Consider the following 26,711-nt stretch of genomic DNA (forward strand, 5'->3'; position numbering starts at 1 on the left):
AAAATATGATTACGAACGACAACAAATTGTGTAAAATATTATATTACTTATTGTTGTTTTTCCTTCATTTTAATTATCACTTTCTTAAAACTAGCACAAAATCATTTTAAAAATGTATCATATATAGGTAATAATAATAAAAATAATAATCACAACGATAATACGTCATGCACACAATTGTATAATGTTTATATGTTATTAAAATATATGAAATAATATGATCGCAATAATAATATTAATAATAATCATGAAAAAATGGTCACCAGAATGTTGTGCCATGAAAATACAATACGGAAATAAAAATAAAGTAGTAATTGTCCGGCGGCGGACTGTTATTGTTTTCTGTTCCTATTCGGGAATTACTGCTACGGTACAGGTATACAATGATTACCTATGAAAAAGGCGAATATTTCGGAGCTTGACTTACGTTGAAATAATAATTATAATAGTAAACATAATAATATCAGCGCTGTTTATTATGTGGTTGCATCGGGACAATAATTAATAATGCACGTGCCTTGCACGGAGACGACAGGTGTAAATAAAAAAAAATATGTAAAATATTATCGAAACTGTGAAATGTCTGTTGAGTTTTTTTGATTACCGTCGTAAGTGTGCGGGGTATATTCTTTTACTTCTCAACTGTGATAATAATATATAAATAATTGTTTCGGGACAAAAACGCGCGCCGGTAAAAAGTTTTTTTTATGTTTTTTTTTTTTTTTTTCTGAAAATGTACACATTTTATTTTATCGTGCCTAAAAATTGTACTGATCCGCTACCACGCGTATAACTCTGCGTAAGCGTATCGGATAATAATCATCGGTACAACGGCCAATAATAATACGCTAAAAATGCAATTGAAATCGCAATAATAATGTTATGTATATGTACAGAAAAGTAATAACAGATAAACTGTTGTGAAAATATTTTTTTGGGTCATTTTTTTCGAACATAATATTTTGTATATGTGGGGCGAATGCGTATATAATGTTATTATTAATAATAATAAAGCCGCGTTCGCTAATCGCCGAGTCGTGTCGTGTTCAATATTGTCCAAGTTGCGTTGAAAATACGGAGCCCGACGCGGCTCGGCAAGTAGCCAACGCACCTGAATGATAATGGTAATAACAAAAAAATACCTAACACAGAGGCCATAACATCATAATATATATTTTATTACACGATTCTGCACATTTGTGTAGAACCGATTGGTAAACGAGGACGGACTAGAGATGCGCGCATAATATCCGCTTCGATGTTTTAACGGTTAGCTGCGCAATATACAAACAGAGGAATCCGTATGGTTCGACGCCCGCCGTATGTGCGCGAACTGCTGCGGGTTACGATCGTAATGAACTATATTTTATGATATATATATATGACTCGACGTTACAATAATAATATTATACAATAATAGTAATAAAAATATGGTCTGTTGACTATAACGATATATACACTGCACGCTTGGTTCTTATCGCGGCCGATAACTATAAATCACGACGTCTTATCCAGTGCAAACATATTATTATTGTACTGCCGCAGCACGTCAAGGCGAACACGTGTGCTGCTCTCGTCCCGTCGCAGTAGGTCCAAGTAGGAGCACACGCAAATTCGACGCGATTTTCGGGTTTTCCTCGACGAACGTGTTATATATTACACGTGTATATATATTACTATTATACGTTATACGCGACCCAATAATATATGATTTATAGTATTATATTAATTATACACGAGACGCCGTTTCGGTGGTCTTTGGGTGATGGCAACCATATGCTCGCGCGAGTCCGATGCGTCCCGAGAGACCTGCACCGGCGTCCCGGGGCGAACGAATGTTTTCTTCTTTTTTTTTTAAGTTTTGTTTCTGTGAAACTCGCGTAAAGGGACTAACCCGGCGCAGACCACCCTGATCGGCCGCTCGTAATTCGTAACGATGTATGTTATATATTAATATAATAATATTATGTATACACTACCGTCTTCACGTGTTGCGGCTTGTATATTGATCGCATTAATTTTGTCGAGTTTTCGTGCGTGTTCGCCGACGAATAATAATTATTCGGTCCTCGAACTGGTACGAAAATTCGACAAAATTCCGATAGCCGGGTCGTTTTCTCGAGCGGCGTTGTTCGGACTTGGCCGTTGTCGGCTGCGCGTACTTAAATATAATACTATATATAATATAATAGTTTTTTTTTTAATATAGTCTTGAATGTGTTGCTGCGACGGTGTTCACCGTCTGCGCTTGCGCGGACGTCGAACCTCCGACGAAAAAGAGAGCGCTGAAAGTTCGTGCTCGTTTCGGTGTCCAAGCCAGCCGCGGCAGAGACTAGTGCGGCAGTGTACTTGGGCACCGAAAAAAGAACGAGTGACTTTCGACGCGTCATTCGGGCGGCGTGCCCATTAACTGAGCGTGCCGCTACTTCCGGCCACGGCGGCGTCTATGGCCGAGGCTGTAGCGGCAGCGGCGGTGGCGGCGGCGGCGGCGACTGCGGAAGCAGTGGCGGCAACAGTGGACGGCGCCTGCAGTGCGGCAATGGAGACGGCGGTCTGCTGGTCGGCCACCGCGGCCGTGGTGCTAGTGATGTGGTATTGCTGAGCGGCCGGTGATCCGGGGTGCATGGTCTCGCGGTGCTTGCGCAGGTCCACCTTCCGCTGGAATGCCCTGTCGCACAGGCCACACGGGAATGGCCTATAACCAGAGTGTTTGCGCAGGTGCGTGATCAAGTTGGACGACTGGCTGAACGCCTTGAGACACACCACGCACTTGTGCGGCTTCTCACCTGAAAAACGACGGGAAAAAAATATATAATATAATACAGCAAGACCATGTCACGTCACGCGCGGTGATACCCGGTTATAGGTATGCCTATATAATATAATATTATTATATATTTGTATCGAATTTTACCCTTAAAAACAACAGCCGTACAACACTGCAGCAGTGTCATGCGGGGCTTTATGATATTATAATATACAGTACGGAAGTACCTACGCGGCGGTGTATTGGTGAATATACATAATATATCAAGCTGTTCAAGCTGTATCCAAAAGCAATTATCTCGCTTGAATTAATTTCTCGAGGTACGTTTACACTCCCCTGTACACTCATTATACTCAATATATTGATAAGTATTATTATTTAAGATAACGCGTTCCGTGAAATATCGGAAATAGTATCGTTTGACAATTACTACTATACAATCTGTACCTACCTTAATCTGACCAAAGATATAATTAGGTACACTATCCTATATACGACACAATGCACTTGGTTGCGTCTTTGTACGTTATTTCGTGTTTATACCTATAATCGTATTCGAGTTCAGTAAGTATGAAAATTGACAAGTAAAGTTAAAACGCGCATTTGGTTTTTTTTTATAAATTTAATTTTGTTTATTAGCTATTTTTATTCAAAAGTGAATCACGTTTATTGTAGACATTTAATAAGACATGGATACATACGACTAGAACAAATCATACCTATAACATTGGCGTAATTATTGTGGGGAGGGATGTTAGGGATAGAGCTCCCGAGAGGATCGTTAATTTATTTTCTGTATACAAAATATATGTGACCACTAACCGCCATACTTATTGCCATACTATTAGCAATAATATACATGACTAATATAGAGTATTTTGTATGCACTATTTACAATATCACAATAGAATACTTAAAGCACAGTTATGTTCTTTATATAAATTAAACAAGACACACATTATTATACATTATTATGTTATACAATTTTAAAGATATCAACCCCCTCCCCGCACATAAACAAAAGAATGCATTTTTTGCGGAAATTCACACATTACCGCAACATGCGTGCACTGCCATCTAAGTTTCCAAATCAAAATTTACGAAAATAATCACTCCGTATATACATATTAAGTCTCATATAATAATATTTATAATATGTACGTGTGTGTGTGTGTGTACATAACATACGACGCGCCCCCTTCTCGTCTCACGCCGTCACGACCACCCTCCACCGGCTACCGAACGGACCTCGCAAACTTTACACCAATCCCCGCACGTGACGTCAGTGTTTTGCACACGGGAGTGGTGTGCAAACAGCGCTCGGCTCTGGTCGGGATGAGTCGGGGTGCGGGCGGCGGAGCGGACTCGCCGTTCCATTAAAACTATACGTACGAATATCAGTAATTAGTCGGGTACCTATATATAGGTATTATATTGTACGCCTGTACAATAATTAAAACGCGCTTAGCGACTAATTGCATTCGCCATCGTACTGTAACTACACGCATTGCATATTATATTGGTGCAACGCCAACTATATTTAGTTTTGAGGGTTGAGTTTTTTACGTGACGGTCTAAGTATGTAGCTACCCAGTGGAAAAAACCCCCGCGTCTACATCCCGTTCGCCGATTTATTATATAGCTCGCAAGACATCGTCACATGCGGTCCCTGCACCCTGCAGTACCTATAATAATAATACAAGTTATGCAGACAAATGTGTTTATAATAAGTGTTTGACGAAGGTCGATATATTACAGGTCGACACAATATATAGGCCATAATTATTCAAAAATATGTCAATTTATAAAATATGTATCGCGTACCGTAGACCGTAGGTATAGTATATTATACTAATAAATAGGTAGGTAGGTCGTAGGTAATATCTACCTATAGGTATATATATTTAAATAGGAATACGTGGAATTCTATATACAGACATCAAATCATTCGATCGACGTATACCTATTTCTCCGTAGTTATATAGGATACGCCTTTACAATATATATGTAGTATTGTAGTGCCGTATAATTATGGAGTGATGGAAACAAAGTACATAATATTATATTATATTATATCCTGTTTTGTTACGATTAATGAGGATTGGAAGTTACAGGAGCTAAAAAAGACAAAATAAGAGTGAATACGTATATTTTAAAAATGTTTAAAGATGCTAATCAATTTAATAAATATGGATAGTAATTATTCAAAATTACAAAAAAAAAACACCTCATGTAGTTATTATTGATATGCACAAAAACAAATGGAAAATACAGAAAAATAAATGCTAATTATTGAAAATATGGTGGAAAATTGGTTGAAATTGTACCAAGCATAAAATAAATAATATATTAATAGTATATATTGTGTGGCAAGGGCGGGAAATGAGCTATTTCAGTCACGGGCGACGTGTAAAATTTTTGTCATGCCTGCACCGAAAGTTTAGTTTTCGATGACGTTTGAAGCGTTGGAAAGTTAACTTTTTCCGTCCAGAGGGCGGTAAAGTGGGAATCCCTCATAGTTCTGGGTGGAAAAGTGGAAATCCAAAAAAGTACTGGGCGCATATATCACGTACATATTGCCTGCACAATCAGACACTGAAATCTATACCAACAGTCCTTACAAAACATAAACGTTTGGTTACATCTTATATCCCAAAGAAATTAATAAGGGACTGTGACGATAACAAAAAGTACCTACGTTAAATAATATTAAGTTTTATATCCAATAGTATTTGAAATATGCATAGGTTAAGAAAGCAAAAATCAATTTTTTTCTGACAACAAACGATCCGTTGCCGTAAAATTCTTGGCCGATTATTGAAAAAGTTATGACTTACATATATATAGGAACGCGTTTATACAGTCAATAGTCATATAGATATAAATGTAAGAATAAACTGTTGTAACAACTAACAATCGTATATTCGTATCGACAAGAAATAATTAAAAAATAAGATTTTTATGGGATCTAACGCGGGCAACGGCTAATAAATGTAAGTTTTTATGCAAGTGTGAAAATGTGTATTATTTATTACCTATTATTGTGACGAACTTGTAACGGTAATTAATAAATAATAATATACTTTTTTTTATCTCAACGATTAGAACGTTATTTAAGAGTTTGTTTGAATAACTTTTGCTAATTAAAATGTAGGTAAGTACCTATTCTCATATTATTATTATGTATGTACCTATAACTATACACAATAGCACCTATTTGGTCTTTACAGATGAGCGTAAACACAATGTGTACGATGTACCTATATACTTCAGTTTTCTCTAACGTTAATAATTGTATAAATTATTATATTATTTGACAACTGCGATGCCAGATAGATATCTACTTATCTATAATAATATAATATTATGCATCCATACTCCATACACAATTTATAATATTATACGTCTCAAAATTCAATATAGATTGAAATACACTACTCAAAAAATATATATTATTAGAAGTTGTATATTATGGATGACACAGCTATGTTGAGCAAACAAAAATTGAATATTTTGTATGACTGACCATAGACCACTCGCACATATTATATCATACGTAACCAGCCTCTCTAGAACAAAGCAACGTTGTTATCGGCAACGGTCGATCGGTCAAATTGTATTCTTGTAATAATAAAATTATATTTATGAAATTAATGTATGAGTATTGATTACTGAATACTGGTTGGTCAATAGTCGTTAGAGTAATAGACTGTCGTTTTACGATTTAAAATATCTCTATAATATTATACACTAATAATTATTATTATGTTGTCGAATACATCCAGAGTTAATTGAAGGTAAACGTTTTAAAATCGACTCAACTACATCTAGGAATAAATTATTATTTTATTGACTAAACATCTACAGTAATTTTGTACATAATATCCTTCAGACGTTCATCCCTCGGATACATTTAATGTTCAAGTCTACAAGCAATTAAATTAATGACATACAGTCCTACACAACACACTACACACTTTGCGGTGTATGCGACCGACATAGAAAATATATTTGAGAGGGTTATCGATAAATCATTATATTATTCAGATCGGACAAACAACGCAAACACGCCTATTTATATATATATATATACGTTATGATCATATATACATATATAATATAATATGGTAACGTGTGTGGTAACGCGTGTGTTATATAAGTACATATATTATGTATATGCACATACACATGTGTGTATATAGTATATAAGCGCCGAGTGGAGAGTTTTGAGAGTCGGTAGGTAAAGGACGGACTATACGTTTGATTTACGGTCGAAATATCTTATTATTATTATGCTTTATTTACAAAATATTTTATTATGAAGTCGTCGCCGACAATTACTAGAAAAATAACCGAAAACGGAGCGCACGTGTGTGGATATGTATGTGTGTGTGTGTGCGTTGAATCGCAGGGCGCCCATTAACTCTTGTGTGTACACACGTCGCGGTTATATTATGTGTATAATATTATATATATTTAAATATATTATAAAGCAATAATGCTCAACCTTCCTACCGCCGTCCGCATAGGTTTTTTAACGAACGTAAAAATCATAAATAAATTATGCGAAGATAGCGCGCGTAAAATATATATAATCGAAATGGCGTGATGCACGCCGCGTTCTCCCGCCGGTGGAATTAATAATGAAATATTAATATTTTGTTATCGACCTATATAACTGCGTTTTTCGACGCAAGGAAAACAATTATATTATGCCGGGGAGTAAAGGGTGAGTGCCAATTTAGAGTTTTGTCCACTGCATTCTCTCCTTTGACAGTAAAGAGTTATCAGTAATCTCTATATGACTGATAAGTGATAAGATACGGAAGGAAATAAAAATCTTAAACTATTGAAAATTTTCATTTAAATATGGAAAAATAATATTGCAGTATAGGTACCTACTTATTTTAATTCCTGAACCCTAACCGTAGGCGTAATTTCAATATTTTTTCTTGGAGGAATGAACAAATTTGTGCTTTACAGTTAGGTTTGAGTATAATGTTGACATAAAACAAATTCTTGTCAGTTTTGAAAAACTCATGTTATAGATCATTAATATTGGTCTTACATATTATTATGCTCAAGACCTAAATCCGAATGTGTATACTCCTTCAAGGAGTCTCCTTGCAGGATAACATTATAAACTAGAGGCACAAAAAAAAAAAAACACAAAAATCCTTCCTATTCTTTGCCCCAGTATGGCAGCAGTATATTATAATATTATTTACAATAAGAATTAATAATATGACAAATTTATCGTGGGGACTCTACAGTCTACACGGGTCTCGCTACAAACATACCGCGCAAATACAAATACACAAGTATACAACGCAAAAAAAACCCCACCGTGGCGAATCAATAAACCGTACACATAAATCATAACATTATTATTGTATACCTATATAATTACATGGGTATACCTGGCCAAACACACAACCGGACACATACAGACCGCGGGTAAAAAACGGACCTGGAAAAGTCATCAATTTCGCTTTGTCGTCCGATATTCGTATAGAAAATACAAATACACAATAAAATAATATGTAAGCTGCGTTGCGAGACGGTGCCGGTAAAAATAAAAAAATACAATATAAAAAACCGTACGGAAATTTACGCGTCCGGACGCGTGCCCCGCTCGACCGTTTAAATAAATATTGACACGTCCGACGAATTATTGTTACGACTCGCTCCGGTGGCGGCGGCGGCGTGGCACATCACATACGCGCGTATACATAGAGTCAATATATACCGTAATAATATTATTATTATATACGACTAGGGCCACCGTCGATGTATTATTTATAGGGTAGTATTTAGGGGTATTTATGTGTATATATGTGTGGTACGATAGATATTAATATTAAATATTATTGTATGGCGAGTGGGAGGTATAGCTGGTATATATAATATAATATATTATTTCTTGCATTTCCTTCGCGCCCCATCCCCCGCACCACGACACCACAACCCGGAACCAGTGGCACCGCCACGCGCGCACCGTGTGTGTTTGTGTGTAGAATCTCCGAACCGTTAAGTCGCACGTATCCGTTTACCTAACCGCATTTTTTGTTAACCTCTTTTTTTCCGCACCGAACGCCGTCAAAAACCCTCTCGAGGGTAACCGCGCGAACGCGCCTCGTGCTACTGTTCAAACACATTGCGGGCCTTAAGTATTATTATAATAATATATAGTAATAATAACAATAATAATATATTGCTATGTGTAGCCGCTGAGGTGCATATTATGTACTGCACATACGCCTAAGTATGCAATGTGTAAGAATAATATTGCAGTGACGCGATTTTCGCTAATGGAAAAGTCAATCTATCTACGGGTGACCCTACAGTACTTTCCACCCTGTTCACCAACACACCACATAAATATTAAATGTACACGCTGTATATATACCGAGTTGTCTATTTAACGGAAGACACAAACATTATTAAATTATTTCAAAAACTATTAACGATTATATTAATTTTTTTTTTTGATTTCAAGCGGTTAAAAAACTATTATTTTATATTTTTATCGTTATGATTTTTTTACTTCGTTGTATTAAAATTGAATTTTGCACAAATGGTTTATGATTTATTACTTGTAACTTTAAGTATTTAACGTTTTTTGAGCAGGGAGGAGTATTACAGAATGTTGGTAATTTAAGATTAAATAACTATTAAACTACCTCTACTCGTTCAAAATTTGATTTTTATACCTATTCGAATAATATTTTTCTTCGGGATTTGAAAATAAAAAATGTATATGTACTTAAATGTTTCACAAGAGTAAAAAAAATAAAAAAATAAAAAAATAAATATTAAGTGTATTACGTTAAATGGATCACTCCGTCATACATATATTATAGTTCGTCCCCGCATAATATGTTTCTTAAACGATGCAGCTGCAGTTTTTGTACCTACGCATTGAAATACTGAATGCATGGAGACGAGCGTGTGGACACTCGCTGCAGTTTAAATACGCACTAATAAGTGTTGTTACCAACAACAGAATTTATTCTTTTACGGAACCGTGTCTTTTACAACAACGCTCAACGGTTCGTGCTACTTTACATTGAATAAATAATAACACCAAGTCATAGTTGATGAACCACGAGTAAAATTGAATTTTGTTTTTTCCTTATACGACTATACCTTGTACATAATGATTATTATAGGGATACTCACCAGTATGAATATAAGTGTGCTTCTTCATATCCGACTTCTGGTGGAACCGTTTACCACAAAATTGACACGGATACGGTCTCGTATCAGAGTGAATTAGTAGATGAGTCGATAGTGTTGAAGAACGCTTGAAAGTCTTGTAGCACAGCTTACACTGAAAAAAAAATAATTTCGTGAACTGATGATCGTTGATATATACAGCCGTACATGGACAGTCGTGGTGCAGTTTCCGTTAACGTAAAAGTATAAAACAAAATATATTTATATGGGTGCATAAATGTTATTATACAGGTAATAAACTATTAAATATAAGTATATAACTTTGAAGCGATAGGAAAAATAAAAATACTGCACGAGACTTATAGTACCTAGAATTGTAGACTTGACAAGCGTGGCACGGATATCATAGGTATAATGCAATACAGAATATTCCATATAAGTCAGTAATCCAAAAAAACATAACCCCGCGGGTTTTGGTCGTAGTGTGATCGACCTGTGAACTAAGCGGCTAGTCTCTATAATTTTTCTATCTATGGTGTTGCCAACGACTCTTGAATAACTGTGAAATATTCGTAAGGGCTGTTGGTTTAGTTAAACCTGGCATGTTGGCCAGGATTTGGGACGAGTTTGGTTATCTTTGAGACCTCATAACTGTCGGTATGAGGAGGGATAAAAAACAAATATTGAACATTTGTGAGTAAAAACCTCGATGACATTATTAATTATATTGTATTCCAATCAAGTCATAATTTATATGGCACATCCACATCCTGTATATGAGATGATCAAATGTACGTTCATAAAAAAACATGGTTGAAGACAGACGCCGTTTTGCAACTATACGCCTAATAGAAGGGATGACTAATGAGTAATGAACTATATTGCAACATATCGATTGTGTGATCCTGCGATCTTGTGAAAATGGACACAATGCTACCTCTTATAATTGGTGGACTCGTATGTTAGAAGTATAATAGAAGCAGAAATCAAGAATTAAAATTAAAGGCGTGGTTCTGGAAATGGGTGGAATTGCGGTCTCCGTGATAGACGTCACAATGGTATCTGCACTCTCCCAAAACTATTATATATATTTTTTATTTTATAAGATGGGTATAAATGTTTAAAAAAGTGCGTATTGTGTTTGGCGCGTGCGAGGTTATAATATATAGTAATAATACGAGCAGCATCGTTGGTCCATTGGTGTGAATACATGATAAATTATGTAATATATCATTGAATAAGACGTCAGTAGCGCGGTATACATACAGAAACTAAAAAACCAAAATCCGTCTCCCGCGGTGTGTGGTTCCCGCGAATAAAAAACACCTAATATAATACTAGTATTGTGTACCAACATAATATAACATATTATTATTGTATACATAATACCTATATATTATAATGACGGCAAATGTCATTGTCCGCCTGCCGTCGAGAATCGTAACGGTTATACAGTATACGTAGGTATCTATATATCATGGTAGCAATTTACATTTTTGACTACGAAATGAGGGGTTGAAAAATTTGTTATTTATTAGAAAGCTCGTGTATATATTATTGCGATTCGAGTTTAAAAACGACAACATTATAATGAAGCGTTTACGATTTTATAAAATATATTTTTCACTTTAAAGTATAAAATTATTTTCTTTCTTAAATATATGAAACACCTACCAGCCTACAATATTTAACTTAAAAGTAATAAATAATGTAAGATTAATTGAAATATAGGTACGTATTGAATTTTTAACTTATAATCGTTTTAACAGTTTTATTTTTAAGGAGGTGATTTCTCCACTATTATTTTTTTCTATACCTAATGTTTACGATACCGCTTGCACTTCACCCTAGCAGTATTTTGTAATGATAATATTAAAGTAATGTTACACTAATATTATAATAACGAAAAATATTAGTATAATGTTATAATAATATTTTTAATCAAAAAATTGCTACCTTGGCAGAACCGTTTTTTAACAGGCGGAAAGAAAGAAAACAAGAAATCGTGGCGTTGGGTGGGCGGGTCAGTCAAGTTTCGCGCAGACGATTGTTATAAAAGTTCATGAATATGATTTAAGGGGTTGAGATTTGCGACCGCATTTTACCCCGCGTTATATCTATACAGACGATTTATTGTATACATAATGTATCACTTTCCGATTTTTATAATCGTCCGCACGGTTGTGACTCTCCGCCAGAGCTTAGGGTAATAATTACGTGTATAGGTTAGGTAGTTATTAACGATTACAAATCGTAGACTAGATTTTAAACACGCATATCGTGGTGAAAAAATCAGAGTTTCGTGGTGTATTATTTTTATAAATACCTAAACACGTATAACTTTGGTATAATATAAGTCGATCGGAAATTTAGATCACTGCACATTATGCGTTTGGAAACTCAATCAGCGGATTACGTGAAATTTGTGTCGTTAGCTAAACGCGGTTGGCTATATTCTTTTGGTAATTCAGTAAATCAAATCGCCGTGACTCTTATGTGTTATACAATATGTTCTTGATAAGTCGTTGATCTGACGATCATGATATAGGTTTTAAGTACATATAAAACATACCTTATAGTAAACCATAGTGAAATGACATCGATGGAGCCGGTCACCGGGTCCAGACTCCCTTGGGCTATACCTGCATACCCATTGAGTGGATATGAAAAATATGGTGCCGGGAATATATTATTATATATACCCGCGAGGTCAGCTATCAACCGCCCAACCCTGTAGTTGCTTTTTTTAGCTCCGGTGCAGATCATTTAAACCATTTAATGTAATGATGTGGCATACGCATATTAAACGATAATACACCATGTTAGCGTCGTCGTCGCACTATTCAATATTATGATATAGGCCCTTGCAGTGAAACAGGCGATCGGTTTGCGTGAGGGCTGAAGGAGAGGGAAGCACACTTGCGAAACGCGGCGGCGTCTGCATATTATCGGGCGCAGTACAATAACGCTGTTTAAATCGCCGCCGCTATGGGAAATAAAAAACAATAATAATAATCAACGGTTCCGGGCTTTATCTCGTCGCGGAAAGTGGCATAAAAAAAAAATTGCAATTTCGTTAATTAACTCGCGGCCGTATATTACTCGCGTATGTAGTACGTATGTATGTAATATATCCCGAGCCGCGGTGTGACAAATATAGAAGTACAGAGATCGAGTCGTTATTTATGTATAATATATTTATAATAATATCATGTACTAAAGCGCTCGGCAGTAAAAAATAATCTTATACGTTCTCGATTAACTCGTATGACGCGTGTGAGTATTATATTATATAGTGATATTTATACACGCACGGGACCGAACCGGCGGTAAGTTTTTTAACGACCTCTTTGCGGCGGCGGCGATACGCGTTTCCGCAGCAAGTGTGTGTCGCTGTAAAATTGTAATATTTTCACGTTTTCGTAAACCATATTAGTTTCTAACAATTGTTCATGCTATATATTATTATAACGATGAAATATCGCATAATATTATAACGCATCCAAATCTGATATGTATAGGTATAATCAATAACACATGTTTATCTAAAATTACGTTATCGTATGAGACCGTCGCTAATCAAAAATCACAAAATTACAAAAATAAAACTTTCAGAATTATCCACAGATTTCTTTGATACACATTACGTTTGTACAGATAAGATACCTGCGTTATTGCTTTTATTTTAAGAAATATATATTTCTAACGACAAGACTTATCGTCTGGAAATATCGGCATCAGTATAATATTATTTTAGTGTAGGTACTCGCTCGCGTCTCTTCTTGATTTCGCATAGGTAATGGTGGATGACGTGATTCAAGTTAATAAAACCTTGCAATGATCCAATGAGTAATCTACTGAAAAAATATCTTTTGAGTACCTATATGTATCGTGGAAAGAAAAATTTGGGGACTTGTTATTTAGCTTCGCAATATATTGGATTATAAATGAATTAGAATTTAGAATTGTTCTTAAATAATTAAATAGCTTTGAATGAATATTTTGAAAAAACTGTTGCATGTAAATTTGTTCGGATTTAAATTAAAAACTGATATTTTATTTTTATCTTAGAAGCTTATATTTTTATTATAAAACTAAGTTAATATAAGTGTAGAAATATAAAATAAGTTCGATGTCACGAGGTTATATTTTATAACAATAAATATTTTATTTTAAGCTGCGTCAAACGGATGTGTGTAGTTTCAAATTGTCGAAACCCATCAATATTGTCGACGCGGTTACTGTTAAATTACAATAGATATCCGTTCGAACATTTCGAAAATTTTAGGGAACAATTTACAAAACGAGCGCAAATGGTTTGCTGATATTATATTGTTGTGTCAATTTAGTATTTAGAAATACAAATGAAAAAACGCGTACAATATAAGTTTATATTGCTAAATTCGTTGTGAATTGTAAAAATATAACACGGATACAAATAATAATAAGATAATCGACTCGGTTGGATATTCTGGTCATCAGTAATAAATGAGTATAATAGGTATTTCGAGTGGTGACCCTGTGAAATATTGCTCCGGATACTTATTGAGAGGTTCGTGGGTTGCGACACAACAATGGTCAATGGGTAGGTAGCAACCCTGCAATATAATAGTGGTCATTTATATGATATAGCGTGTCTGTATGAATTTATGTATAATAATAGATATTGTTATAAAACGACATTATGCGGTAAACACCATTTTGAATACATCCAAACAAAAAAACATTTTTGGATTGGTGTGAAGGGCGTTTTTATGCTTTATTATTATAGTAGTATACAATATTATATTATTATTTGTAGATACTTGACTCATGCATGTACTGCAGTATAAACATTTCAAGATGATGAAGTCTCCGTCGATTCGGATGGATTCTATACGAACATGTTAAGAACACACGAATTTATTTATACCGCCTTTAATAATATTTTATTTTGCGTCGATATTGTACATTTGCGCAGGCAGCCCAGTGGAAAATATTCCTCACCATTTTTAAATTACACTACAAAAATCATCACACCTCCTCACCCCTAATAAATCTCTGCTGGATATCTGGCGATAACAATCACTAGAATATTATTATTTCTCCATTTTAGGTTTTCGAATTAATACTGTAAATTAAATAATGCCGAGATTCGTGAACGTTGGGACAACACAAAATTATAACGAGTTCACTAAACCGTATAATAATACGCATGTCTACTGAACTGTATAATTATTACATACCTATTCTGCAATGTTTTACCTGCTAATATTATTATTTAAACGAGAATTACTGTAATTTTCTAGTTTATATAAATTCGTTTTAATTGATCGCAATGTGGTGAAAAACTGCAAAGGAGGCGCATCCGTTTTATCTGTGATGTGATCATCGTATATTAACACACCGTATTAATATTATTTTGTAGCCTATGCGAATATGCAACAATGCTATGTTATATATAGTACAAATGACCGAACACAGGCGACAAATGAACAATTCGTCATATTATATAGGCAGCAGACGATTGTTTTTAATAAGCGTGTGAGATTTGTACAGTCGTCGGTACAGCGATCTATAAATGGATGGATTACGCGTTGTATCATCATAATAATTAATAACCATATTGGCGTCAAAAGCGCACAATACAGTATAATATAATATGTAAACGAAGTCGGTTTACGAAAATGTATTGCGTGTTTATATAAGTACCTATATGTATAGGAAATCGAAATATTCGCAAACAATGCCGGATAAAGTGTTTAAGTGGAGGGCGTGCAATAGTAACCATGTTTATTATATTCCCCCTCCAGAAGAAAAGATAATAATGAATTGATTTTGATTTGGAACTTTTCAATTTTGTTTCTGATGTCATAATATTATTATCTTTAGCAAAAACAATCGAAATATCATAAAAGCATACCTATTGAAGAAAATATATAATAGGTAATGCAGAATTACCAGCTATATTATAATATACATTAGAAAAAATTGTGCTCCACTTCGAAATTCTGCAGTGGCGTAATTTTGAGTAACTTTTTTGTTGGGTGGGATGCTAAATAAATAAATATTTTTAACTATTTCGTCTTACAATGTAGTGCAGTGAGAGATGGTGACACCCACCTTCCCCTTAATTAATTAACCAATGAAAAGTATAAATCTTTATATTACACATTATATATTATAGCAGTAGGTACTTGAAGTTTTATAAAATTGTGTACGTAATTAGTAAAAATATATCTATATAAGTACCTTCTATCCGTATTATGCATAATGAGCATACATTTAAGTGTGCCTACCTCCTACAGCAATATAAATATTTTTATGACAAAATAGTTATTACATAAAACACACGCAGAAAAATAACGTTCAAGCTCAAGCATAATGCTTAGAAAAAAAGTGTTATAATATGTTCAATGAATTTGAGCTTAAAACGATATATTTCCCACTATTATAAAATGTCAGGGGGACGATCGCTCCCCAAATTACACCAACGATGAAATAACTATGTCCCCTATAATTATATAAGTATAATGTATTGGTCTATCTGAGCAGCTTTTTGTACCTATACGCATACATCGATACGAGTATACACCACTAAAAAATGAATGTAACTAATTACGACAGTGATATCTATATAAATATAGGTGTAGTATATAAAGCAATAATAGTCGAAATTGGCGATTGGCAAGCCAAAGCAGTAAATGCGTTTCCAATGCCTGCAATAATGGCGGTAAACGTTTAAGGCGATTTTACGTAAGCAGACATGAAAAAAAGAACGTCGAATTTGTGTACAATAATATTAATAGATACAAATTACAAGATTGAAAAAAATAATTCCAAGTGCGTTTAAGATGTCTTGTGCGACATACGTAAAAGTATGATATTGTGTATATTATGATACGACTATGGTTTATAAATAGGTACCTGGAAAGATCTCTCTACTCCCAATACATTGTCTGTTAAAGTTTCCGGGGCAACGGGCGACTTTTCCTTCTCGCACAGACTTCCGGGCGACCAAATTTCTTGACTTCGTTTTTTGATGCACAAGTTCAATGGCGTTTCAGAAACTTCATCTGAAATATTTACAGTTTGGATTTCTTAACAACAGGTATATTATACATTTTGGTTACATTGACATTTAAAAAATCTTTATTAGATATATTATATATACATTATGACGGCATGCCGTCGGGGACATTTACTATTAAATTATACGATAATTAAGTAATCAGACCAATTCGTCGGCCGGTCGACGGCGCACTCAGCCGATTTATTGTCGACTAAATTTTAATTTCAAAGAGGTGGCTGGCAAAAATGTTTGCTCGACACGCCACATAATTGACCGCGTTTTGGTTGCACCATAATATATACGCAGTAATTACTAATTATAATTGCTTACCACGCATATTGAAAACATAAAAAAAATAAACGACGACGATGATGATGACGAATGACGATAATATAATAAAGTAACAGTTTTATTTTCCATATATGACGGAAAATAACGATGATAATATTATCATATCATGCCATAATATATAATATGATACGACAAGGGTTGTTGTCGCATAAATTATGTAAATATAATACAGCCAGTATAAAAGTTAAACAAAATAAATGATTATTGACGATAGCCATCTCGTCGACTGCGGTAGGTACCCTCCGTAATGGATAGGTTAGACATAGTATAAGTACCTATATATAATACTATAACCATATATAAGCATAATACGGAGGTACATACACTGCATAATATACCTATATAAAGTATAATATAAAAAAAATCAAAAAAATTATATTCCTAATTGAAACAGTTCTTCGGGGTTGAATTTGACGACAACGTCGTATAGCGTGTATATTTATTAAATGACAGCTCATGTAACTGGTTGTGCAGTACATTATCTACGACATATTGTATATATTATATGATAAAATAAAAACGGCCGATGACGTCTGCAGCTATCGTTTTCAAGAAAAATCTTGTCTGTTGGATTGTTGTACCTATACACAATATAGATATAACTATATTTTTATACTCACAACGAGTAGTAAAAGTAGTAGAGTAAGATTGCTGAATATGGTTTTATGAGGTCTGATATAGGTGCATAAATACATATGTAATATATATTACTATGTACGAACGAGATAGAAGTGTATATAGTAACAACATTATAATATACGAGAAAATTTCCCTATTTCGCAGGAATATTTTTTAACCGTATCAAACAGTGTTTGGTAAGTTTACGAATAACGTGTACACCGTATACGTTTAAAGTTTAAACACTTATATTAGGTACCTACAGCATTCGATTAAAGACATATTTAAGGTCACTACTGTTTCGGAACATATAACCTACCTATATTATAATTACGTAAGTCGTCATTTTATATGAATTTTTTTTTATCACCACGACAATATACAGATAAATCACCAAACATATTCTTCTATACAAAATATTTTGATATAATATTATATATTGTACATTCAAATAAGTTTCTTTAATCCTGCAGTAGTCATTAACAATAATATAATTATTTTTTTTTTTTTGCGATAAAACGTACATTTTATTACAATATTATGGAAAAATGTTTGGGGTTGTAATATATTTTTTTTTTTTTTATTTTGTCATGGCTATTTATCACCGTTTTTTTCTGAATTCACGTAATCACATAAAAGTGGAAGTAATTGTTTTTCGATTATAAGTGTAGAGGTATATAGGTAATAAAGTTATTCGCATTTGTTTATGTTGTGTTGATAGAATGTTACATTTTCTATAATTCTATATCATGGCGTCCATTGCGTTATAGAACAAAGTGTACTATAAAAAAACTTGAAATTATAGATGTTTCTATTGGTTTTTCATTTAAGATATTTTTATGTCATCGTTATTACGTTTAGGGCTGCCGGCCATTAGAAAACAATATAAAATTACATATGGATATGACGACCACCAGTATGCGGGGATGCGTCATCGAGACATATATAATCATTGGATAATATTTTTATTTAGTCAATGACAATATTCGAATTCACTCGATATTTTGCCTGGTCGATCATATTATTATAACGCGGTATCCATACAAACTAGATTTCAAACAGTTCTTTTAATATTTAGGTAAGTATAAATATTATTAAAAATATTATCAGAAAATAATATTATCACCTAATAAAGAAATAAGGAACTATAATAATCCGAGACTACATTATTTATAATGGGTTAGTATTAACGATATTTAATAATAATAATATTGGACAGTATTTGTGGGCGCTAAGCACGCTGGTTCATAATATAACATTATTAAGAAGATGTCGGCAGAATATTATCTTCTTTCTACGCTCGACATAACAAACCGTTTTTTATGTTTTTTAGTAATCTTATAGAGTTAAATCACCTATTGCAACAATTATGGAGAGTATGTAATATTTTTAAGAGTTTAATATGTATCTGTTGTATATTTTATTACCATTTGATTTTATATTTTAATTAAAAAATAATTTTGAAAAAAAATGCTTGTAAATTTAAACTGTTTTTAACAAAGCAGTGTGCTGACATCCTCTTAATACACACCTACATTCGAACCATACGAAGGAGCTACATTATAATATTATGTTAGGTATACAATGTTAAGTGGACAGCCGAACGGGCTGCTGCAATTATGTATAAGACAGGATCTCCTGCAAAAGACACTTACCGAATCTGGCCATTTCGGGCGTCTGGCCGGCCGCGTCCAGGCTGGCCCTGTCCGGCGAGATCTGCTGCCGGAACCGATCGTGTTGCTGCTGCTGTATGTAATTGAGCTGCAGCTGGACCTGGCGGTGGTATTCGATACCGGTGTTGGACAAGTAGAACGACGGATGATTGGCTGCTGTGGGCAGCGGCGGGTACGGTATCACGACCGGCCAATTGTACGGCGGATTGCCCACGTTGATGAATCTGTACGGCATCATGTGGCCGGGAGTGACCATCGCGGGATACGGCATCTCGGCGGAGGATATGTCCCCGGCCGCGGCGGCCGTGCGAACTGGACAGAACGCGCTGTTCCAGTGCGACCACCGGACGCTGGTGCCGGCTGTCGGCGACAGCGAGAAGCCTTGTGGCGACGGCGTGCTGCCGCCCGACGAAAATGTCTGAAGTTTCATGGTCGTCCCGCGCGACTTTTTACAGCGACGACGACGACGAAATTCCAATATAATAATATATCACTGGAAATGTCGCACTACTGCTGTGATTGCGCTTGCAGAAGTGCAATTATTGCAGTTAATCGGCAACGATCGTCTGAAACAAAACGGAAACGGTGAGACCCTCGTGATGATTATACCGTGATGTATACGTCTGTGTTTGCGTAATTTGTGTATTATGTTTATTCGGGGGAAGCGGGCTCGGAGGGATCACTTTGTGTTCGGAAAATGTCCTCTCAATTCCACACAAATTATATGGTATTCAGGTTTAAATTCATACGAACGTTAGGTAAGCAAACTGTTTTAAAATTACTTTTGGAATTATAGTTTATTGTTTACCAATCATACTTGCAAAGTGTACATTCCCAATAGGTACTTGTTTTTTTATACCTACATAGTACATATTTCAATAATATTCGTTAGAAGAAATTAATTTAATTATTAGACATAATTGTGACTTGACAAAATTCAAAAAAAAGTCTTATTAATCATAATATTATCCAGTTTATATAAATGGCCCTTTTTTATTTTTTCAAATGAAATCTTTGTAGTTACAACTATTCTGTTATTTTTTTACAGTAATTTCAATAATTCATCTGCGATAATTTAAAACATATATACTTATAGCTATTTACACTGCTCAAATATTTATCCATCTATAATATTAACTATACCTACATGGCTACATCACATTATTATAATATAGGTTACAAATTAAAATGCCACATAAATTATTTTTGTGCGGCCTTCCAGGGATCAGTGCGATGGAATTGCGCATGCGATGGCGCATGCGATTATATTAAAAAAACGTAAAAAGTAAAGAATATCGTGACGAAAAACTTAGACCAATTAAACAATCGATATCTATTTTTTTCTGTTTTAATTATTATGCTTTAACGAGAAATTGCAGACGGAAACTTATCCAATGCACGATTATCATTATTATTGTATTATTTGCATATACTATAATATTCAGCGAATGTCGAACGAATACTACCCATATACTTATAAGAGTGTACGTCAATATATCATAATTCATATACTTATATACACACCGAGGTGTATAGCGTGTGTTCCAACTTCTAAGTTCTAAGTATGACCATATATGTATATATGTATGTATGTAAGTATGTATGTATGCATATATGCATGTGATTGAGTGTGTGCGCGCGCGCGTGTGTGTGTATGTGTGTGCGCACGTTATATAATATATATATATATAATGTATAGGTATATAAGGTGCAGGCATAACAATATAGCAGCCAGCACCAACTCTTCAAATATTAACTAATTGCCTTGTGGCGTGACATCGCCGCGCAATCCTATAAAGTCATTTGCCAATGGGTTTCATCGATTTTTTAATTATTACATCGCGGCGGATCATTTGCGTGAATTATTTACGCAGACCACAGGGCATGATATAGGTACCACATAAATACGTAAAATAGGGGGATTTTTTTTTAGATATTATTTCAAAAAATTAATTTATATTTTATATGTGCAGGAGCTTAATGGTCTACGGAGCTTGTCTACGGCGTAAGCCTTTAACAGGCGACTCGAGTCAAGATACGAGAATCATTATAATATTAACGGACGGTTTAATTCGATCGACGCCGAAGAAAATAGAGTAAAGATGTATAATACAGTCTTACATAGAATATTATATTGTAGTTATTCATAAAAACACCGACCAGTTAGTTAAATTTGCATTTAGATTATGGTCTTCGTGCAGGTCAGTCGTGACCAGGATTATGGCCGACCTAACCAATCACACACAATAAGACTATTTAAATGGTCGAAATATTTTGTCCCTTTTACCTGGCTTCTAATAATAGCGTGTTAAATTAAATACATACCAAAAGTTCAAAATGCAATTCCCACTGACTGGTTTACGCATGTACCGCATATACCAATGGTTTTTTCTTTTTGAAACGACAAAAAATGGAGACTTTATTAAACCACTACCTAGGTTTACCGTACACTGGAGTATACATAAAATGTGTTAGTATTTTAATACTATAGTTAAATTTCCTGTTATACCAATATTATATACATATATATTTTAAACAATATACTATGTGACTCGATCTAACTGTCCAGAAGTAATGCATATAATCAGGCTAGAGAGTCATCGTGCAAAATTAGGGGTTGTTATAATACAGAAGCAGGATGAATGTTATTTACCTAAACAATAATGGAGCTGCAGCAAACATGTTTGTACTGCACATTTAGACGGTTTTTTTTTACATATCGTGTATAAAATACTTGAATAATAGATGGTGTCTCAAAAGTCGTTGAATGGAAACACATTACTATTCAAGGTCTTTTTTTCACCTATAATGTAGGTTCTTATTATACTATATTATGCACTGTCAGGTAATCTATATAGAACACAGAAAACGCACGTTATCCCTTTATCCATCATAATAACACTTTTGTACATATTATATTTATACGGAAACGCGATAGAATATACCTAAAATTCAAAAAAAAAAAAATATATGATATGCACAAGAAACGGTCAGGTCTACATGAATGAAACTAAATACTGCACAATGGGACTGCGGGGGGTTATAAGCACCTCTACGTTACTAACCTAACCTTCTATTATAAATAAATATAATTAAATATATAACGACCGGATGAATTTATTTTTCTTATAGATAAAATTAGGTACATACCGTTACAATATATTTAACGCCATATCCTAATAAATGGCACCATATAGTTGAGCATATTATTGTTATTTAGGTACACTATATATTTCTCAACAATACGCCTATAGGTATATATAGGTACGCCTATACACGCCGTGTCTCCATGTTAAACCAGAAGGATCGTACGTGAAATAAACTTGGTCTTCTTATATTCTCTCTATTAGTGTTTTTATTTTTGGGGTTCTGGTATGGTTCTTTTGTGATAATTTTTTCTGGTCAGTGCAAATATATTGAATTTTATCGAATAATGTATCAGAAAATGGGGGTTATAAGAAACGACTCAACTCAGCAGTCAATAAAATAATACCACATCGTATCTAACTATAAAGATAATAAAGAAAATACATTTTGTATATAGGTACCTATTTATATTTTCTACCCCTCGTGGCCATCTTGTATAGCTCGTATATGTACTGTATATATACCGTATATAAAGATACAAATATAGAAGTGGTAATTTTAAAAGTTTTATACCTTTGCATCAATCAAAATACCTAACTTCAATATTGTTCAAATTAATTTTAGAATTGCTTACAGTGCCGCTTATTATAATTACGGTTATGATAAAGAAATTAACAAGAAGTCGAAAACTATCATCCAGGATTACTAGTATATTATTGCTATATATATACGTGGGTACATATGTTAATATTGATAATGTACAAATCATTTATCGCCCAATCGGGTAAAAAAACTGTTAAATTATCTACGATACCCAAGTATAGTTTAAGCAACATAATTCTTACATATTTGTAATGTAAGTACCTATATGAAATGTTCGACCAAATTTTATAAAATAACTACTCTTATTCTCCGTTCCTATATACATTATTGAGAATGAATTAAAACACGTTTAATTCTCAAAAGAATCGGTATTTTTTAAGCGTTATTACAAAATATGAATCGTTCCACCAACAAAGTCTATTTCGAATATTCTCTAGGCAAAAAATAAGTACTCTATAACAATAATTGTATTAGTATATGTCATATGACAACACGTCAACACTTAAATAATTGAAAGCACACGAAAGCAATTAAATGTTGTCAATCCTCATAATATATAGGTAGGCGCGTAGAATAATTATTACGATAATGTGCACATAAAATCAGTTTTTATAGTTCCAATTGAAAAATGTCGATTCTACTCCGTTCCGAGCAACCTTGCCCAATAAATCCGCGCAAAATATAATGGAATTTTATCATAATAATATAAATTAATAGAGATAATATTGTTACGGTATTACGTGACGAAAAATAGTCTGTCAATAACGGGTCCTATCTAGCGACCTGTTACGATTTCCGGTCGAAATAATGACAACAACAGGTATAACTTAATAATAATAATATATTGATACAGTAAAATATATGTGTTTTCAACTGACCTGTGATCGTTGCAGACGAGGAATGAGCTTGACCTGGGCCTATGCGGTGTAAAAACGATTTAAAATCGACTGTGCTGAGATTGCGGCTCTACGTCGTGTCGATCAACGGCGGCGGCGAACGGACGGCGACGACGAGAGCGATGGCACAAACGCGTGGTTCACAGACGACTGACTGTCGGTGTGGCGCGTGGTGGCCCCCGTGCCACCAAGCGGGCGACGGGACGGCGCCGCCCACGGGGCCTGTGATTGGAGAACGGCGGCGGCGCGGCGGAGGACTTTGCGCGCGCGGTACACGCCGCCGATGTTCGGCTGAGGATTTTACGGCGGCCGAGGAGGGAGAAACACTGTCCGATGGTCGCACGATGAAATTACTGCGGTGCACAATAAAAAAGGCTACTTTTCCATACGATATTCTAATGATATAATATTGTAATAATATTTTAATATACTCGTTCGGTTTGTACAGTATACGACCACATGCGGGCGCAATTCAGATGGTCCTTAGAGGAGGGGGGGGGGGTGATAGACACTCTCAGATTTTAAATCAGCACCCTCATAAAGTCCTATGACATTCGTCGACTAACTGAAAAAATAAGAGGTATAATAACTCCTAGTTTTATCATTGAAATTGCGCCACTGAGTACGATGTAAGCAATGGTAGTATTATATAACCATTATAATATATTATACTGCAGACCGTAATACAACGACGGCAGGCACTTGACATATTATTATTGAATAAAGTTATCGCGCATCAGTGTTTTTTGAACGGGGAGCGCCGTGGAGGGGTTAGGTGAGGGTGGCTATCAAGGACCATATTTTTAACTGGGCACCATCAGCAAATGATTCAATGTTTAGGCCGCGGGAATGAAATCTTTGAACAAATAATATGCCGTCATAATATATATCTTCATCATTAACCGCATAAAGGTTGATATAAGGTAATTCATACAGTATAATAAATAAAATGCATAATGAAGTTATTTAAATTAAATTTAGGTACATTAGATTTAAATATATAATTGCATACCTAATTAGCAAATCTTTCGAACTAAAAACGGGAAGAGTGGATGCAGAATGAATGGATTTAGAATAGAGAACACTGTGCATGCTCATCTTTATATTTTATTCTACCATAACCAAAATATTGGCCCAGTAAAGATTTTCGGTACACCCGCACGCCCGAACTCGTGAAAATCATAAGTTAACTTGAATTATCGATTATGCCTCAGCCGGATAGACTGGTGTAAAATTACAATTTTAGATAATTATTCCGTTCTTTTGTACACATGATTCACATTCACCTTACACAAAATATTGTATTAAAATGCGCAAAATTGGTATAATATAAAATCTACCCTTTATTTAGGATCCAATGAATTTCCAAAAAAATTTTGTCGTATACGACTAGCTTGGTCGTTACTTATTTTTATTGACAGTAAACTGGAATTTCGGTCTTAAAACTGTCAACACATTTTTATATAATATTGATAATTTAATAATATATAGCTAGATAGGTATACAAGAATTGAATGCTTAAATAATTGAATACACAGGACAATAGAAATAAATCAGGTAATTAAGGCATACGAAATAGGTGCAGCTGTCTCCATAAGTGTCGACCATTATACATGCCACCTAACTACGTATATAAACTTTATACAAAAATTATTGAGAATATAAAGTAATTGTTAAACATATTATTTTAGATATTGAGAATTACAGAGTACAATAATTAAAATTCATAAGTGTTAAGTACCTACCTAAATAATATTATATATATTTATACACATTTATACACTATTAAAAATAACGATATACAACAAGTTAATAAAAAAAAATTTGGTAATATAATTAAAATTATAATTATATATTATATTGATTATTTACCTATATAAATATTTTATTATAAATATCATCAAATGTAATAAATATATAATATATTATACAAAAATGTTGAATCGCTTAGGAACTATAGTTGTATACATTTATGATTTATTACCTGAGCCGTTAGGAGTTAATTAGTCCAAGCTGACCTTTTTCGTTTACGGCAGAATATATAGGATACGTCGCGAGAAAATAGGTATAAAAATTATCGATCATTTTGAATACGGCAGACAACTATACAGGTAGTAAGTATATATGTGTCTTTATTTTCATATATTATATTCATATAGTTATAAAACAGAATTTAAGAATAATAGTTATTATGAAAGAAGCGATACATTTATATATCACATTCTGCGCGTTATTTCATGTCGACGTGTATTTTAAGAGGACCGTTATGCCTATGTACCGTTTTATTCTAAGACTATAATAGTGCAGGTAAAGAAGACTTAAAAGGTACATCATATTATATTATCTTTTAGGTGCACTTGTTTCTTGACCCACCAACTAATTTGCACCCTATGGAGTACCTGTACTACACCTATGCCTACCCAAGTATACCATTGTCGGCCACAATATTGTAGAGCTATAGAATCATATAGGCGACGGGAGGGGGG

General features: G+C 34.2%; 1 protein-coding gene across 1 annotated transcript; it reads right to left on the minus strand.

The window, feature by feature from the left end:
• Positions 1-687: 687 nt before the first annotated feature.
• LOC100167346 (tissue-resident T-cell transcription regulator protein ZNF683) lies at positions 688-24,365 on the minus strand. The gene is made up of 5 exons (XM_001952307.5): positions 24,208-24,365; positions 19,622-20,205; positions 16,853-17,001; positions 9,950-10,100; positions 688-2,786 (listed from the first exon to the last, which is right to left on the minus strand). Exons 2-5 carry the CDS (start codon positions 20,067-20,069, stop codon positions 2,407-2,409), a joined length of 1,128 nt encoding a protein of 375 aa, XP_001952342.1. The 5' UTR covers positions 20,070-20,205; positions 24,208-24,365; the 3' UTR covers positions 688-2,406.
• Between the last annotated feature and the right edge of the window lie 2,346 nt (positions 24,366-26,711).

Source organism: Acyrthosiphon pisum, chromosome X (assembly GCF_005508785.2).
Source record: "Acyrthosiphon pisum isolate AL4f chromosome X, pea_aphid_22Mar2018_4r6ur, whole genome shotgun sequence".
Taxonomy (NCBI): Eukaryota; Metazoa; Arthropoda; class Insecta; order Hemiptera; family Aphididae; genus Acyrthosiphon; species Acyrthosiphon pisum.

Excerpts from the sequence above, each read along its gene's own strand:
- LOC100167346 (XM_001952307.5), bottom strand. The coding sequence starts at position 20,069 with ATGAAACTTCAGACATTTTCGTCGGGCGGCAGCACGCCGTCGCCACAA. Across the intron at positions 17,002-19,621 it reads GCCCGAAATGGCCAGATTCG|ATGAAGTTTCTGAAACGCCA; the intron begins GTAAGTGTCTTT and ends TAAATATTTCAG. Across the intron at positions 2,787-9,949 it reads GCACACTTATATTCATACTG|GTGAGAAGCCGCACAAGTGC; the intron begins GTGAGTATCCCT and ends GTCGTTTTTCAG.